The following is a 16,418-nucleotide window of genomic DNA, read 5'->3' as shown; positions in this document are numbered from 1 at the left end:
TTGGACACTAAAAGTGCATTTTATATCGAACGTTAAAACGAACTGTCACTTTGTACCGGTAATCGGTCAACATGGGATGTCAATTACTCCTAGGTACATAATTCCACCTTTAGAATTTCCGGGTGTCCGCTTTGCAGTTAGAATAGCTGTCCGTTCAATAAGATATATTCTTACCACACAGCCGCTAGGTAAGCCGCTACGATCTTGAACGCAGCCTAGGTAACGCAATGATTATTGTAACATTTGTTTTATGATATAAGAAATAAAATTACAAAATACTCACAACTTGTTTAATTTGCAAATTACAATAAATATATAGTTAATGGATTTTATCTTGACACTTAAAATTTTAAGAGAATAGATCCCAAATGTAGAAAAAGCAATGACACATAATTTTCAAGCACTCTATGGGTAAATGAGTTTTGATTAAACAGGTATTACTCAGTATTGACAATCATTTTTTTTTTTTTGTTTACAAAACTTCTCTATGAATCTAGTGCAAAAACAAAACAGACAGCACGAGAGTCTTAATAAACATTGGTTTCTGTACATGAATATCTCACACGAATGGCCTCTCTCCAAAGCGGTTGTCATTTGACTCTACAAACGAAGAAAAAATTTATGATTATCTTTGAAACATCTATTTTCAAAAGAAATAAAAGAACCTAACCATATTTCCCTTTATTGGTTTTTAACAGTGGTTCATTAAAGACCTCTAAAAAAACTTTTTTTCTTTTGTGGTTCGATATGTTTCTTTGAACTCGAATTAAAAGACAACGGTGTCTGACATTGGTTTCATATTAGGATATAATACTCCAAAACAGACATTAATTGCTATAAAAGCAGAAAATTCAGTTTGGGAGTAAATTTCGTTATTTCGTCGTTAACAATTATCAACAAAATTAAAATCTACACGACGTTTTCATATGACTATATAATGAAAGGGTTACTTTCGAAACAACGAATTTTAATGCCCACGACACCATTTTAGATAACAAATCATCGAAATTTGATCCGTGCGAAAATTTTTGTTTCTACAGTATGTAGCAATGTACCATTATCGACTGCATATCCAGTTAATGTCTCCCAGTTGATTCAACTTGCAAGAGAAGTCTCTACGTATAAAAAAAATTCTAAAATTGAGGCAAGCCGTTGACAAATTTGTTTATAACACAAGGTTTTGAACAATTTGTTTCAAGGTAACATTTTACAAATTCTATGGTCTATATAATGACCTAGTAAGTCAATGCAAGCTATCATTAAGTCAAAGGTGACTCGCGTTTTTTTTTTCATACGAATTGTTAGACCATTATTTACGTACTGAACTATCTTTGGATTTTTTTTTATTTGCATGATTTTAACAGAGCATAAGACGGATGTGGCCAGTTGACAGGGAACGCTTACTTCTCCATTGATTCCCCCTCTGCGGATTTTTAAGATTCGTCTTTGCTTGCTCCTTATTTGAATTGTTCAGGTGGATGTTGAGCTTGTTGATTGATCGTTTGTCAACTCCTATATTTGTTTTTTTAATTGTATGTTGTTGATTATCTTCCATACCCTGGTTAGCTGGCCATTGTGAATGGGTATTGTTTAGAATCATGCAATAAAAGAAAACAAAAATCATTTCCAAAAAAAATTGTCTCTCTTTAAGAGAGTCTCTTATAAATTTCAAATACATACATGTACATTTGAGTTTTCTCGTGAGAATAACTTTCCGATGGTATTTTTGTTATAATTTTACCGACAACACTCCTTCCCCTCCCGACCCCACACCCAACAAATCGGTGATAATGGAAAAGGAATGAATAAATAAAAATATTTTTTTATTTTACACAGGCACTTGTTTCTGCAATAAATTATTACCATAATTATTATATTAGACAAAAAAAAACATGTGCCTGTGTTTTCCATCAACAAATTTGTTTCAAAAAGTTATACTCCAAAGCACAAGTTATTCATCTTGAACACGAATTAAAATTAAAAAGTAGAAGAAAAATGAGGAAAAAGAAAACAGAAACATACCGGTTTTTTCTATGTATTCCCTTGTATTTGATGAAGTGCCTTCGAACTCTAAGGGTTGCGTTCTTCACAGATCGAAAGCATATCCCGACTGTGGACTCGGATACGTGCATATTGTTTCTTATAAGCTTGTGGTATATGCTCCTGTGACAAAAAGTCTTAGGCCTGCAAGGAGCTGTAACAGCTGAAGTAAGTCATAGTTTTTGTATTATCGGGGAAATTTCGAAGATTCCTTTCGAGAAGCATGTCGTTATTGAACATCTTTTGGGGATTAAAGCGATCCCAGATGATTTTTCTGTGACTTTGAAACAATATGTTGTATCATCATCATCAACTTTCATCAGATCAATACTCAGTCTCAAGTCTGAATATATTCCTCAACTACGGCAGCCTTAAGTCACCGTTACCACATAAGTTTGAGTTTTTCTTCAAGTAACAATCTTGTGAAATTATAAGCGAATTAATGGTGGCGGAACGAAAGCGAGGGCGACGGAGATAAAACACCGCGATTTTTTCGGACTTAGCTCAACTGTGTGTGAGACCATGGTTTACCTGAATCTGTTTGGTCAGCTAAAAAATCCATTTAAGGGGGCCGACTATAGTTTTTCCATTGCGCAGTATTTCGCGCATCATAGTAAAATGAAGCGTATTTACTGTTTTAATGCAACTTTTTTCTCTTAATTATTAAAATTAAACAAAATTAAGAAATTATAGGTATAAAAATGTAATAACAATTTGATATAACTGATTATTTAACCGATTTTGCAATTGATAGGTAGGTTGACGTCGTTGCAGTGTGTTTTTGACGTTATGATAATCTGTAGCTCTTAAAGAAAGGGGTAATAAAAATATTATTAAAGAAAAAGTAACAAACATACGCTCTTGAAATTTAAAAGATAGAAATTTGAGAATTATCTCCGATATTTTTCTTTTGTTTTCATGTGAATCCAATGTGTACGTCATATTTTGTAATAATCTATAAAAATAGTAAAATTTCCTAATTTTTTGCATTTTGAGATGCCCCCTCTGGTAACGACGGTATAATTTTGTGTTTCTTACATATAATGTACAATATAGTATTACTCATCATATATTATAGTTTGAACAAAATGTCTATTGTAGTATTTGTAGAATTTGCTATAAAGTGCTAAAAATTGGCATTTCCCTATATAATCCTATAGTAAATGTGCCTGTATTTTGAGACGGTCCCTCGAAAATACCTGGACGGTAGATTTCCCCCAAACTTTGCATGTACACTGAAGTTAATGTAAGTTATATATGGTATAAAAATGAAGAGTTTCGCTATTGTAGTTTTCACACAATAAAACTATAGTCGGCCCCCTTAAGCCGAATAAAAAAAAACACTGAATACATGTACTTTTAAATTTTATACATTCATGGCTTTATTTTTTTGTTTGTTTGTGTATGAGGGTGTGTGTGTTTTGTTTGTTTTAGTTTTGTTCTTGGCAAATATCCTTCCAGTGGCACTAACCGAAAAATACAGTTTTATAAAAAAAAAATCATTTTTTTAAAATTGTTCATTAACTTTTATAATGGGAAAGCCTCAACCCTAATATGAACGTTAAAAACATTGAAATTTTGATAAAATTGACATTGAAGTAATGTTTATAAGAAGTACAGATGGTTTAATTTTCTTAAAATTAGATTAAAATTACATACAATGTATGGATATTTGCAAATATTTAGAAAAACTTCATATGACATAATCCGCATAAAAAGTATGTTTATTTTGATTTTAAATCTCAATATTTCAGTAGCACACCAAGCTAAACTAAAACGTGATGTTACATATAATTATATATGTGTTACAATATAGTAATAGACAGTGTTTTTTTTTCAATTTTTCATAAGAGTACTGCAACGTAATATACGCAATAGATGACGTGATTATAAAAATAGAGCCGTTTTTCATCTATACCGTACCGTATTTAAACGTTATCATTCAGATAAAAAAAATCTATGGTTTCTAAAACAACAATGCATAAACGGAAGAAAAAAATTTGAAGGTATGTCACTCGTCAGCGTTTGAGAAAAGGATATACACATTTTCATTTTGAAAGTTTTTTAAACTTACACATGCATGATGGGAGCGTTCCAGACCAAACTACATGTATATTCCTTGGATCCCTTTGACACGTCCTCTGTTGATCGCCAAGGAGCTGATAGCCAATCTCACAGCTGTAGGTCACAGTATCACCTTTGGAAAAGTCACTCCCATGAAGGTGACCATTACTAGGTGTACCGGGATTGCCACAGGAAGTATCAGCTGGTGAAAAGAGTAGATAGAAAGTAATAAAAATTTGCTTGTGTAACACTAATTAAGGTATATTTCTTAAATTTCTTACTGCACACTCAGGCACCGTTAACACCTAAATTTGTTTTTCTTCGAGGGGCAATTCTAAAAAGAAAATACAGCTTAATACTCGTAATTGTGATGGAACGAAGACGCAGTCGACGGAGATAAAACACCGTATTTTCTGAGATAAATCTGAATTGTGTGAGACCAAGGTTTACCTGGCTTTGAGTAGGCAGCAATAAAATTCATTATAGAACAAAATAAATGAATGAATAAATAAACATTGGATAGATTTTATATATATTAATAATAATAAATATTAGTACATGTAATATATAAGTAATATTAAAACCATTCCGGAATTCAGAAAAAGGCATATTTGATTGTCTTTTGTTGGGTTTCTAGATGGGGTTTTGTTCTTTATATAATATAAATACATTCATTTTGAAACAGTTCTTAACTCACAAATACATGACGGGAGACTTCCGGACCAAACTTTCCCACTTTGACACGTCCTCTTCTGATTGCCATCGAGTTTATACCCCGTCTCACAGCTATAGGTCACAGATTCACCTTGGGAAAAGTCACTCCCATGAAGTTTACCGTTATTAGGAGTGCCAGGATAATCACAGGTGGTGATAACTGGGGTAAAATAGTAAATAAGAAGTTTCATTACACTTTATAATTTAAGATATGTTTACCTGATCAGTATATAGGGGTCAGGGCGGGTGGGACCGGTGATCAACAGGGGATGCTTCCTCCTTCTAGGCACCTGATCCCAGCTCTAAAGTTTCCAGGGGTCCGTGTTATATGCTCTCTTCATATATCTGTATTGTTTATAGATGTTATTCTTGGATCGATCTTTGTACGTTACCTTCACCTTTTACAGTATATAGTGGCTATGGTTTTTAATATAAACACAGGCACGTAGCAACAGGGGGGCATGGAGGAGTGTGCATCCCCCGATGACCGGTCACACCCGTCCTTTGCTCCTTGATCGATAAATAACGGGAAAATCCGTAGACAATTCAGTGTGTAAATAATGGTCTAACAATTTATAGTATGTAAAAACTCAGTCAGAATTCGACCTAATGATAGATTGTATTTGCTAAAGAGGTATTGACCATAGAACTTTCGAAATGACTTCAAACAAGACTGTTGATATCCTTGTTTCCTTAACATGTGTATTAATAACTTAATAAAAGTCTAATAACTCCTCTATATAAAGCTAAACCATATACCATAAATTTATATTAAATATTTCAATTAAATTAACCCAAATTATGATAAAATAATTCAGGGATGTATATATCTTTCTACATTCAAAATTATGTTGATTCCCATTTTTTATCGACTAGGTCAATCGCAGCCGAGATTCGAACTCAAGACTAACGTAAGATTCTCTTAGACTACTAAAGCTCAAAAACATGCTCTGAGTGCGAACAATTGTATAAACGAGGCATGCCACTCAGTATAAGTTGAATGCTATCGAGATTTCAGCAACCTCGCTTAAAGTTCCAATTTAAAGTAAGTCAATATATCCTACCATCGAGTCGTATTTTGGCTGACTTGTTTCATAACAACATGTTAGGCCTTTATTTTTCAAAACGAAAACTTCCGTCTACTCTTTCAATGCAAAAGTTTGAAAGGTTGGTTTGACCGGTCAACAGAGATGCTTACTCCTCCTGACTAATCCCATCTCTGGAATATACAGGGGTCCCTCCTCAAATATTTGTTTAATAATTTTTTGGAGATCAATCACTGTTTATTATCTTCAAATTTTTTGAAAAAAATTAATTGATTTATATTATCGAAATACAGTTACCTTCGCATGTTGTTCGTGCTAATTTATCTCGAATTGAATTCAAAGTACTAAAAGTAGACACATCAAACACATAACTCGTTTTTGTTGCCATTCCCTGAAGTTCAGACGTATCAACACCGCCACCAACACCGACAGAGAAGATGATGACGCCATTGTTGCGTAATAATTGGGCTTCAGACAAAGTGTTTGATTTGTCATTCGACTTTCCGTCAGTTATGATGACTGCTATTTTAGAAGTATCGTTTCTGCCATACGACCCAAAGCTTGTAGTTCGAGCATACTCGATAGCATCAGCAGTGTTTGTACCACCACTCTCATAAGGGATGTCAGAAATATGAGACTTGAGAGCAGATTTAGAATAAAATGACGTAAGTTGAAATGTGTTATGTACAACAGTACTGAATGGCACAGCACCTATTCTAACGGTTTTAGAACCAATTTGAAATCCATCTACCATTGCCTTGAAAAATTCCTTAGTCTTTTCGAAATTCTTTGACCCAACACTTCCACTGGAGTCCAGAATAAAAACAATATCAGCAGCACTGTATCCACAATCTGTTTATTTTGAAGGTAAGAAATAATTTCAAAACAAGATGGTTGCTAACAATTTCATTTATACAGTATATCTTAACTTTAAGGATGAAAGGTTTTAAAAGATGATTTATTTGAGACTGCGGAGGAAATATTACTGGAATGTTTCGAGATTTTAAAAAAAAATCATCAACCGATTTTTTCACATACTTACAAGGTGCAACTTTGTCACTGAAAATCAGCAAGAAATATATTGCCAAAACCCGCATTATGGGGAGGTTTCTCTAAAACATATACCTCACAATACAATTGTGAAAAGGTACTTTGATGCTTTCGCCGAATACGATCCGTTGTTTTCTGATGTTTATCTTTTATATTCTGTAATATCACAAAAATTGGAATAATGACTCATTATCAGTTAAACTAATTTTCCGAGATTGTAATTTTAAATCTTGCTGGTAAGTATTCAAATATACTGTGACAAAAACCAAATTGCGAAGATTGTCCATGATGTATAAATCATCATGCCTTAGTTTATATTTTAAAAGACAACTTTTTTAAGCCACTTTTCTTAATATATATGAGATAGCCAATGTGTGTATTAATGAACTTGCAATAATTTCATTTTCTTTTTTGCTATGGATCAAGATAATATGCTTTCAATATGATTTTAAAGAAAGTGCAATGAAAAACACTGATATGTTGCATATATCTAGCATCTGGCAACCGATATTCGCAAATATTTACTTAATAATTTGTACATAGGTATATACGTATTTCAGTGAATTACTGATTAATAACAATGCTTAATTAAAAGAATTGATTAGCTCGTTAAATTACTCGCAGCCAACAGATCTCAACTGTCAAAAATTCCTAGTACATAACCATGTTTTGAATTAAAGTGAGGAAAAAAATATCCTTTATAACTAAAAAAACATTTGTCTTTCTTTGACATAAAAGGAACAAAACAAAACCAAAGATATTTGTTGAAACAAATTTATTTTTCTTAACAAAAACAGCATCAAAAGTTTGTATGAAATATTTATTTCTAAAAGAAAAGGAATTTAATTCTGACATATTCAGCTGCAATATTTAATTTTATTAATTTGTTTATTTATTTTATTCTATTTTTTTTTAAAAATCATTTTTGTCTTTTGTATGCTTTAACAAAATCATTATTTTTTTTGCGTCCTAATTTTAACAAATTATAAAAGACAAATTTCTATTTTCATTCATAAAAAGTAACCTTTAATTTATAAACCATATATTCCTCGAAGTAAGGGAGATGGAACATATTTTCTTTTTCAAATATGAATTGAGCGAAGAAGTTCAAGAATTGACTTACCTTCACAAGGAGAGTGAGCCCTTTGAGAAATGACACGTAGAATTCTTCCTTTATATAGACATCATATTGATACTTAACAAATGCTTAAATTGAGGACCATTTAAAGCTTCACTAATCACCCAGTTCATCTAAATAAAACTAAGGTTTTTTTCTGAATAGAACCACTCGCTTATAAATCTGAGGATGTATACGAAGTAAGAACTACATGGTCATGTTTGCAGTTTGGGAATAAACAAAAAGCTCGGAGGGGGGGGGGGGTTGAACATTAAATTGTAGTGACTTCCTCTTAGCATTTAAAGTAAAATTATTATATAATTCAATGTGCTTAAGATTCTGGAAGCATGTGTTAATTTTAGAATATTAATATTCACTGAATACTGTCTCCTTTCTTTCTTTAAAACTTAAAAAAACATTGCTGTTTATCAGTGAGTAAACACAGCTAAGGATATACAGATTTGGTAGAACAGTTGCTGTTCCATCAATGAAACGTACAATGCAGTACAAATCAGTACTTCAATATTTCATCTGCTAATTTTTTAATTTAATGATTATTTGTATAGATATAAATATGAATAATTTATGTCTTTCTTCGTTTTTATGGAAATTAACATTACAGCAATTTCAGGAAAACAAAATTACATAGCTCGCATACTCGAGTTATTAATTTTTTAGATCTACTGGTCAGAGACCTAAAAAGCATATGCGCTAGTAAGGTGTCCGTTGTCCGTCCGTCTGTCTGTAAACAAATTTAAAATGCTAATCCTCCTTCATTTTTGATCTGATTTCGATATTACTTGGCACACAAGTAGACTACACAAAGATAAATAATTCATTGAACGGTGTTGCCATGGTGATTGAAATGAAAAAGACCCATATTTAAAAACTAGATGCTGTCATCAGACAGTAATTCTTCTTTGATTATAACTCTCCCATTTACCCGGTTAATGAAGAACCCACAGTAGTTCCTATAACCTACATAATATATAATCATTTTGGAAAGCATGTTGCCAAAACGCCTCTTTTTATGTTTTTAATTTGATAAATATATTCATGTTGGTTCATGGAGGTGCTATTTTTTAACCCCATCTGGGAACCTTCTCAAATGAAATCTTTAATCTTGAGTTATAACACCTAAAATGGTATCTAAGTGGAAGTCATTCATATCTCCTGAAACAGGGAACAATAAAATATCTCAAAACATTTTGGCTTTTCTATTAGCCATATATTAATCTTGTTCTTTTGGTCATGAAACATAATAATGCAGGTCATTGCCACTGGAGGTAAACACATCCATCCCCTCCCTAACTTAAAATAGTCAAATTTATATAAAAAAATATTTAAAAAATTTATAGCTTTGCCCAAAACCAATAAGAAATACAATATATGCAAAGAATAAACAATTATTTTCACATTTACTGTTTTTTTTACTAAGCCAACGGTGAAATTGATTTCAATACCATTTTCTATATACTCACGCGTAGAAATATACATGGAGAAACTCGTGCTCACATGCCGTCACAATGAGGCTAAAGCGACGTTAGTAGAAATGCAATTATATAGGGCAGCGAGAAATTCAAATACTGAGTATATTTGACTTTTTTTCAAACATGTAAAATATACATATAAGGAATGTTTTTAAGTTAAGTGTGAATTATTCGTGTGTAAATCACATAGACTTGCACGTATGCATATTTTTCAGGAAGCGCTAGCGCTAGTGCCTATGGGTAGAGGGTAAGCAGGGACTTTTAATCAATTTTCTAAGAAATGATCAAGGTAAAAAAAAAACTTTGTAGAATTCTTGTTTAGGGCTTATGTTTTCTCCCATTTGCGCAATTGGGCTTACCCTCATGAGTTTCCTTGGGTGGAGGGTATGCAGTGACCTTGAACCAGTTTTCTAGATGGAAGGTCAAGGTAAGAAAATCTCTTTGCATAAGAAAACTTTGTTCTCTTTACATGGTCTTACCTGGCTTAAACTTTACAAATGGAGAACCCGAGGGTTGAGAATGTTCAGGACTTAAAACATGTTCAATCATAGGTTGATTCAAGGTTGAAAAACTTCATTGTTTAAACTCCTTGTTCAGGGCATATTTTCTCTTACCTCTTTGCTCTGTTGGGCTCATACTTTATCCATTAGATGCAGTTGTGTAAAAAGTGCAGTGACATTTAACCAACTTTTTTATATGGAATGTCAATGCCAGAAAATGTTTTTGCATAAAAATAATCTTGTACACAACATACGTTCCTTCTAATTTTATAGATGAAAGGTCAAAGTAAAAAGATTAAATATTTGTAAAGATTCATTGTCCAGAGTTTTTTTTCTCCGCTTGAAATTGGCTCTACCTGGATTATATAAACATCAAGTTTCTAGGTTGGTGGTCAAGTTTACAGGGTCCTTGACACAGTTTCAACTGATTTTTTAAACCAATTTTAATGTTTACAATTCCTACCTAAAGAATCATCTATTGATTTATATCCATTTGTTGATTAACAAACAAGATACAGAACTTAAAGTTCTTCATAATGTTAACAAGGCTCGTGCCTTGTTTTTGTTTACATATAGAAAATATATTTATAACAAAATGAAGTTCAGCAAATCAATAGTAACTGTCGAATCGTATTTAAAATTAACTTTTATTTGAAACTATCTACTTTAAACGACATATTAGTATATTAACTGTGTAAACGAAAACATGACACTAGCCTTGTTTACATAACAATGGTTTGGATCTCTAAATCTCTCTTGTACGTATCTGGACAACGGACGTTTAAATTTTTGATGATCATTTGAAAGACCCTAGTTAAACATTTGTAAAAATGGAAAAATAAATTTTGAAATTTTAGCTGAAACTGTGTCCATGCCCCTTTAAAGCAAACTTTTTAAAATAAATTTCTTGAGCATTGTTCCTTCTATCAAAGTCAAAAAGAAACTACAAGTGAGTTTAATTCTTAAATCCATAACAAAAACATGATAAACTGCATATTTTGAGCATGCCAAAATTGTGTTTAGAAATTACCTACATAGACCCTGACCTGTTCCAAACATACCCTTCTGGGTATTATTTCCATACATGAGACTTCAGTGCAGACTTCGAAACACTGAATATTTTCATGAGAATGACGTCATATGTTTGAAATGACGTCAGGAAAATGACGTAAATTTGAAATGTCCATGATTTCTACAGAAATAGGTATTTATTACGTCGATATTTTGAGTAAACGACACCGAGCACAGGTCTGCTCCAGCTCAATATTTTGATATAAAGTGTAAAATGATAAAATCAATGAAATATGTAAATATTGTTCTGGAGCGGTTCTGCGCTTAATCTTTATAGTTAAAATTGTTAACATTTTGTCCATTTGTCCTCTGTCTGAAAAATGATACCAAGTCCGACTAGTTTGTAACGTCATAAAAACGAAAATTGTCACTAACCTACTTTGAAACTATCTTCTTTTCTTTTTTGTTAATTTATATTTCTAAAAAAAAAATAATTCAGCACATTTCAAGAACAAAATAGGGTGAGATCCTTTTTTGGCCCCTGGTTTTAGAATGATACAACAATTTAAAAATATTGAAAACCACTCATCACCCCTGCCACAAAATGATTATTGGTTCTTAGTTATGGGATACACAGAGGTAACAGGAAGGTCAGAAAATGTGTCAATTTCTAAATTTTCTCATTTTTATACAAATTTTAATTAATTTTACAGCACATTTTTTTTTCGAAAAACATAGAGCACAAGCTTGCCTATCTACCAAATTCAAATATATCATGCACGAGATTCTACCAGAATTGAGGAAATTCGAGAAAACGTCGTATTTCTGCACCCTCTTGTGGCCTCTGTGTATGCTTTGAATCAAAATTAGTGCTGGTTTTAAAGCAAGTATATCATTTTAAGTTCTTAACTTAAAACTATCTCAGTTTTAACTGTGTTCTGATTTTTGCCTCAAATAAGGAACCGGATTCAGCGTATTTCCATACGTTGTCCTTTGAAAATATTACTTTGTGGGTGCTAAAAAATGCAATATACGGCATATAGTCCTATCATGGAACATGGAACTTTCATGGAAAAATTTCTACATATATACTTATCATTTAAGAAGAATTATGTATTGAGAATTTTGTTAGACAAGTGCTTTAGGTCAGGGTGAGCTGAAGACTCTGGTGAGTTTCTCTGATCAAACTCTCTGTTGACTGTTTTGTTTTGAACATTGTTAGTGTATAATTAACATAAACGGATTGATTACAATATCTAACAACTGAAGATACTTAGATATATACATGTATGTATTATGTTTATGTTTGTATTCTTTGATTTCCTTGAATAATATTGCCATGGTTATTAAAAAATAGATTCTGCCAAATCTCGTCGTCTCGAACTAGATGGGACCAATATTAAACCTTGCGATACCCGATGATTCGAGACAACATATATAAAGGTAGATTCTGGCAACCAGGGTATTTTTCATCCCCTTTTGACCCTTAGGGCGAAGCTGAAAATTTCAAACCCTAATTGCATATCTACGGTAACTACCACCAACCAATAAATCTATTGCATTAAATGTGAGGGGATTTCTGGAAACCTAGTTTTTTATTTTGCATTTTGTTTTACAGGAAACGTCATTTTTCGACCACCATTTGATTCCGGGGGTGCAAAATATTCTGAAACCTTATTTCACTCAACAGGACACCTTAAATCATATTCCTAAAGATGGTAAAAATACTGTGTGAAATGTAGTTCTGGAAGCAGAAGCTATTTTATGTATTTTTTTAAAAAAATTCCTCATTTTCTAACCTCATTTGACCTTAAGGGTGCAATTAAATTCTGAAAGGGGCTTTTTGTATTTAAAGAATACTTTTCAATCCCCATTGCCCTCAGGGTTATCACGAAAATTCCTAAACCTTATTGCAATGATTACATGACTGTATAATATGAATGAAGTAATTTAATTTTTTTTAAATGCATAATTATGCTAACAAAAAGCTTTTATTTTTTTATTTCAGTATCATCAACTGTGGCAAGAAATAAGGAAATGTTACTTTAAATGTGTCAACTTCTACTTTAGTCAAATGTGTTTCTTTAAAAAATTTTGTTCCATCCCTGTTCCTTATTTGTTTTCTTGTGACAAGTTCTTGAAGGACTTCCCTTGACACCTTATTTTAAGAAATAAATAACATGTTTATAAACTTCAATGGGAATTGAATTGGGTCGGTCACGTGATCAAATCCTGTGAAGGCCGAAGGCCTTCTCAGAAGATTTGATCACGTACCGACCCACTTCAATTCCCATTGAAGTTTATAAACTTGTTATTTATTACTTATATATACATTTGAGATGGACAATTAAATCTATTCGGATATAAATATTGCACTAACCGGTCGCCGTAGATTTCCAACATAAGTACTCAAGGTGTAAATCGGCTTGAAAGGCGGTTACGCTTCGAATTCACTAGGCTAAGGAATCTATTTCGAGGGAAATATTTTGTGAAAGGCTATCTGTGATCAGTAATAGTGAACAGATTGTTGTCTGGGAATATTTTGTATTCGTGAAAATTGATAATCGATGCTGAAAAGACACAAGAAACACGTACGAAGTCTGATGATAAAAAGTTGGAGGAATTTCGATCGGCGGAAAGGGATGGGTGGATCCGATAGATTGAGACACTTGTCTGAGCCAGTTAATTTGCAATCAAGTTTAAAATTTGATCAAAAACATTCAATCTACGATTTCAATAACTAAAGGGATATTTATCATGTTAACACGGAGACACTGGCGACAGCTTACATTGAACTACGACAACGCAGGGGTGTTTGTAAGCGTGAATGAATGATATTTTTAAAACAGATTTACATATTTATCGTGAGTAGAATATAATGAAAATATAATAATTTATCATGAAAATTTAACTAAAGGTCTACTAAAAAATAAAGCTGACAAAAGTGAAGAAAAAATGTAAACAAAGGCTAGATTCAATAGGCCTATTCTCCATGTACACAGGTTGAATCGATAGCCAAAAAACTGTATGAAATACTGGTTTGCATTGTAAATAAAATAATTATTATCTTACTTGGTTATTTTGTTTATTTTTATACATGAAAAGCAAGTATAGAGCAAGTCATTTTATAATTTATACCTGTAGATATTATTGCGCCGTGTGATTAGGTCACGTATTGACCTCTGACCTCTGACAACTTCATACAGAATTGAAGATATTTACTCTCTGTATGTTTATATAATGGAGAGATATCACAAATATATATATTTATTATTTAAGTGGTTTCGATATTTCTGAAAACTGATCATATGCAACATATTCTAAGAATAGTATACAAATAATGTTTCGTTTAGACTGAGAAAGATAAAATCATCTGTATATTTTGGAAACATTCAATCTAAACATTTAGATTTTATGTATCAAAAGAGAAGTATTTTTATTATTTTTGTTGCTTCTTTTCCATTTATATTAATCTCTTCATTCTATTGTCCGTCTCATCAGTTTTTCTTTCTACACACTTGTAAACTAATTTTTCAAACTAATACTTTCATACCATTTGTTAGTACGTTATGTATACACTGAATTGACGACGTATTTTTCCGTTATTTCCCGATTATGACAATGAGCACACGGCGGGTGTGACTGGTCAGCAGTGGATGCTCACTCCTCCACGGCACCTGATCCCACCTCTGATGTTTCGGAGGTCCGTGTTTGCTCAGCTCCTATTTTGAATTGTTTTATGGACTTTGATATTGAATACTGTCCGTTATCTCCATATCCTTTATTGCACATTTTAAGCTGATACTAGTATTTGGTTATGTCAGTGTACCCCATGAGGTGTTACAGATGAAGTATTTAGTTCTGTGTAGATGATTTTCTAATACCGCTCAAAACTTAGAATACTACGTATTCTTAGTTTTGAGCGGTATGAGATGGCAGTAGAGTGTTAGTTTTTATTATACAGACACCTTTCAATTAATATAATAAATATATGATATATAATTAGCCGTACTTAGACATTATTGTTAGCTGCATGCTTTGTCAGCAGGGGTCAGTATGTACTGATCATGTAATATATCTAATTCATTTCTGCAAAATTTGTGCAAAATCTTATGCGTGAAAAGAAGAAAACACTTGCTGTGGCCTTCAACTCGACATTTAGATATATCGACGACGTATTGTCAGTTAATAATGGTCATTTTCATTCCTACGTCGATACGATATATCCTGGTGAGCTTGAGATAAAAGATACCACAGAGTCCGACACTTCTGTTTCATACTTGGGTATTTTACTTGAACAAGAGGCCCATGGGCTTTATAGGTCACCTGAGCATTATGCAACAACTTTCCAGTGATTTAATTTGATTCATGTTTTAAGCCAGATGCTATGGCGTTCACAATTTTGAAAGAGGCACCATTGATCATCATAACAATACAGCAGATGCTTAGTTTGTTTACTTAATACCCATAGGCAGGGTGGGGGAACAAAAAATGCATTTCAAGTAATCAGTAATATTCAGCAATAATCAGTAATGCCCCTATCACACATGAACCCCTGACCCTTAGGCCTAGATCCACACATTGCACAATTTTTGAAAAGGCACCCTTGCTTTTCAAAAATATTTGATTAATACCACGGAGCAGATCTCAAACAATTCATCCAGTTTCAGTATATAAGTACACCCCCCCCCCATGGTACCCCTGACCCTGGGGCCTTGAAATTCACAATTCTGGAAGATTAGGGTCCTTGCTCATCATAACCACATAGGTAGTTCATCTGCTTAATACCCAAAAGCTGAGAAGAAAATTTTCAAAGATTTAATGTATTTTCACTATATAATCAATAGAGCCCCGCCCTATCACTAGAACCCCTGACCCTAGGGCCATAAAATCAAAATTTTGGAGGAGGTATTCTTGCTCATCATAACTATGTACTTAGTTTATTTAATTCCTAGGAGCAGAAAAGAAATTTTTTCAAAGAATTCATGTATTTTCATTATATAATCAATAGAGCCCCGCCCTAACAACCGAACCCTCACCCTGGGGCCATAAAATTCACAATTTTGGTAGAGGCACTCTTGCACATCGTAACTATGCACTTAGTTAGTTTATTTAATACCCAGGAGCAGAGAAGAAGATTTCCAAAGAATTCATGTATTTTCACTATATAATCTATAGAGCCCCGCCCTAACACCAGAACCCCTGACCCTGGGGCCATAAAATTCAGAATTTTGGTAGAGGTACTCTTGCTCATCATAACTATGCACTTAGTTAGTTTATTTAATACCCAGGAGCAGAGAAGAAGATTTTCATAAAATTCATGTATTTTCACTATATAATCTATAGAGCCCCGCCCGAACACCAGATCCCCTGATCCTAGGGCCAA

The 16,418-nt window shown here is 32.8% G+C and overlaps 1 protein-coding gene across 1 annotated transcript; it reads right to left on the bottom strand.

Moving 5' to 3' along the window:
• Positions 1 to 583: 583 nt before the first annotated feature.
• Positions 584 to 10,157, bottom strand: LOC134264115 (collagen alpha-1(XXI) chain-like). Its single transcript, XM_062746415.1, has 6 exons — positions 10,136 to 10,157; positions 9,881 to 9,931; positions 6,162 to 6,716; positions 4,802 to 4,978; positions 4,115 to 4,306; positions 584 to 600 (listed from the first exon to the last, which is right to left on the bottom strand). Coding segments are annotated over exons 1-6 (999 nt in total). The 3' UTR covers positions 584 to 598.
• Between the last annotated feature and the right edge of the window lie 6,261 nt (positions 10,158 to 16,418).

This window comes from Saccostrea cucullata, unplaced genomic scaffold, assembly GCF_032062105.1.
Source record: "Saccostrea cucullata isolate Sc308-1 unplaced genomic scaffold, CSIRO_AGI_Scuc_v1 ctg11163, whole genome shotgun sequence".
Classification (NCBI taxonomy): Eukaryota; Metazoa; Mollusca; class Bivalvia; order Ostreida; family Ostreidae; genus Saccostrea; species Saccostrea cuccullata.
This window is presented reverse-complemented; position numbering and strand designations above follow the sequence as displayed.

Coding starts and splice junctions, on each gene's coding strand:
- LOC134264115 (XM_062746415.1), bottom strand. CDS start 10,157: ATGAGCCCAACAGAGCAAAGAG. Junction 6,717..9,880: donor ACCCAAGGAAACTCATGAGG/GTAAGCCCAATT, acceptor CAAAATAAACAG/ATTGTGGATACAGTGCTGCT. Junction 4,979..6,161: donor AGCACGAACAACATGCGAAG/GTAACTGTATTT, acceptor ATTTTACCCCAG/TTATCACCACCTGTGATTAT.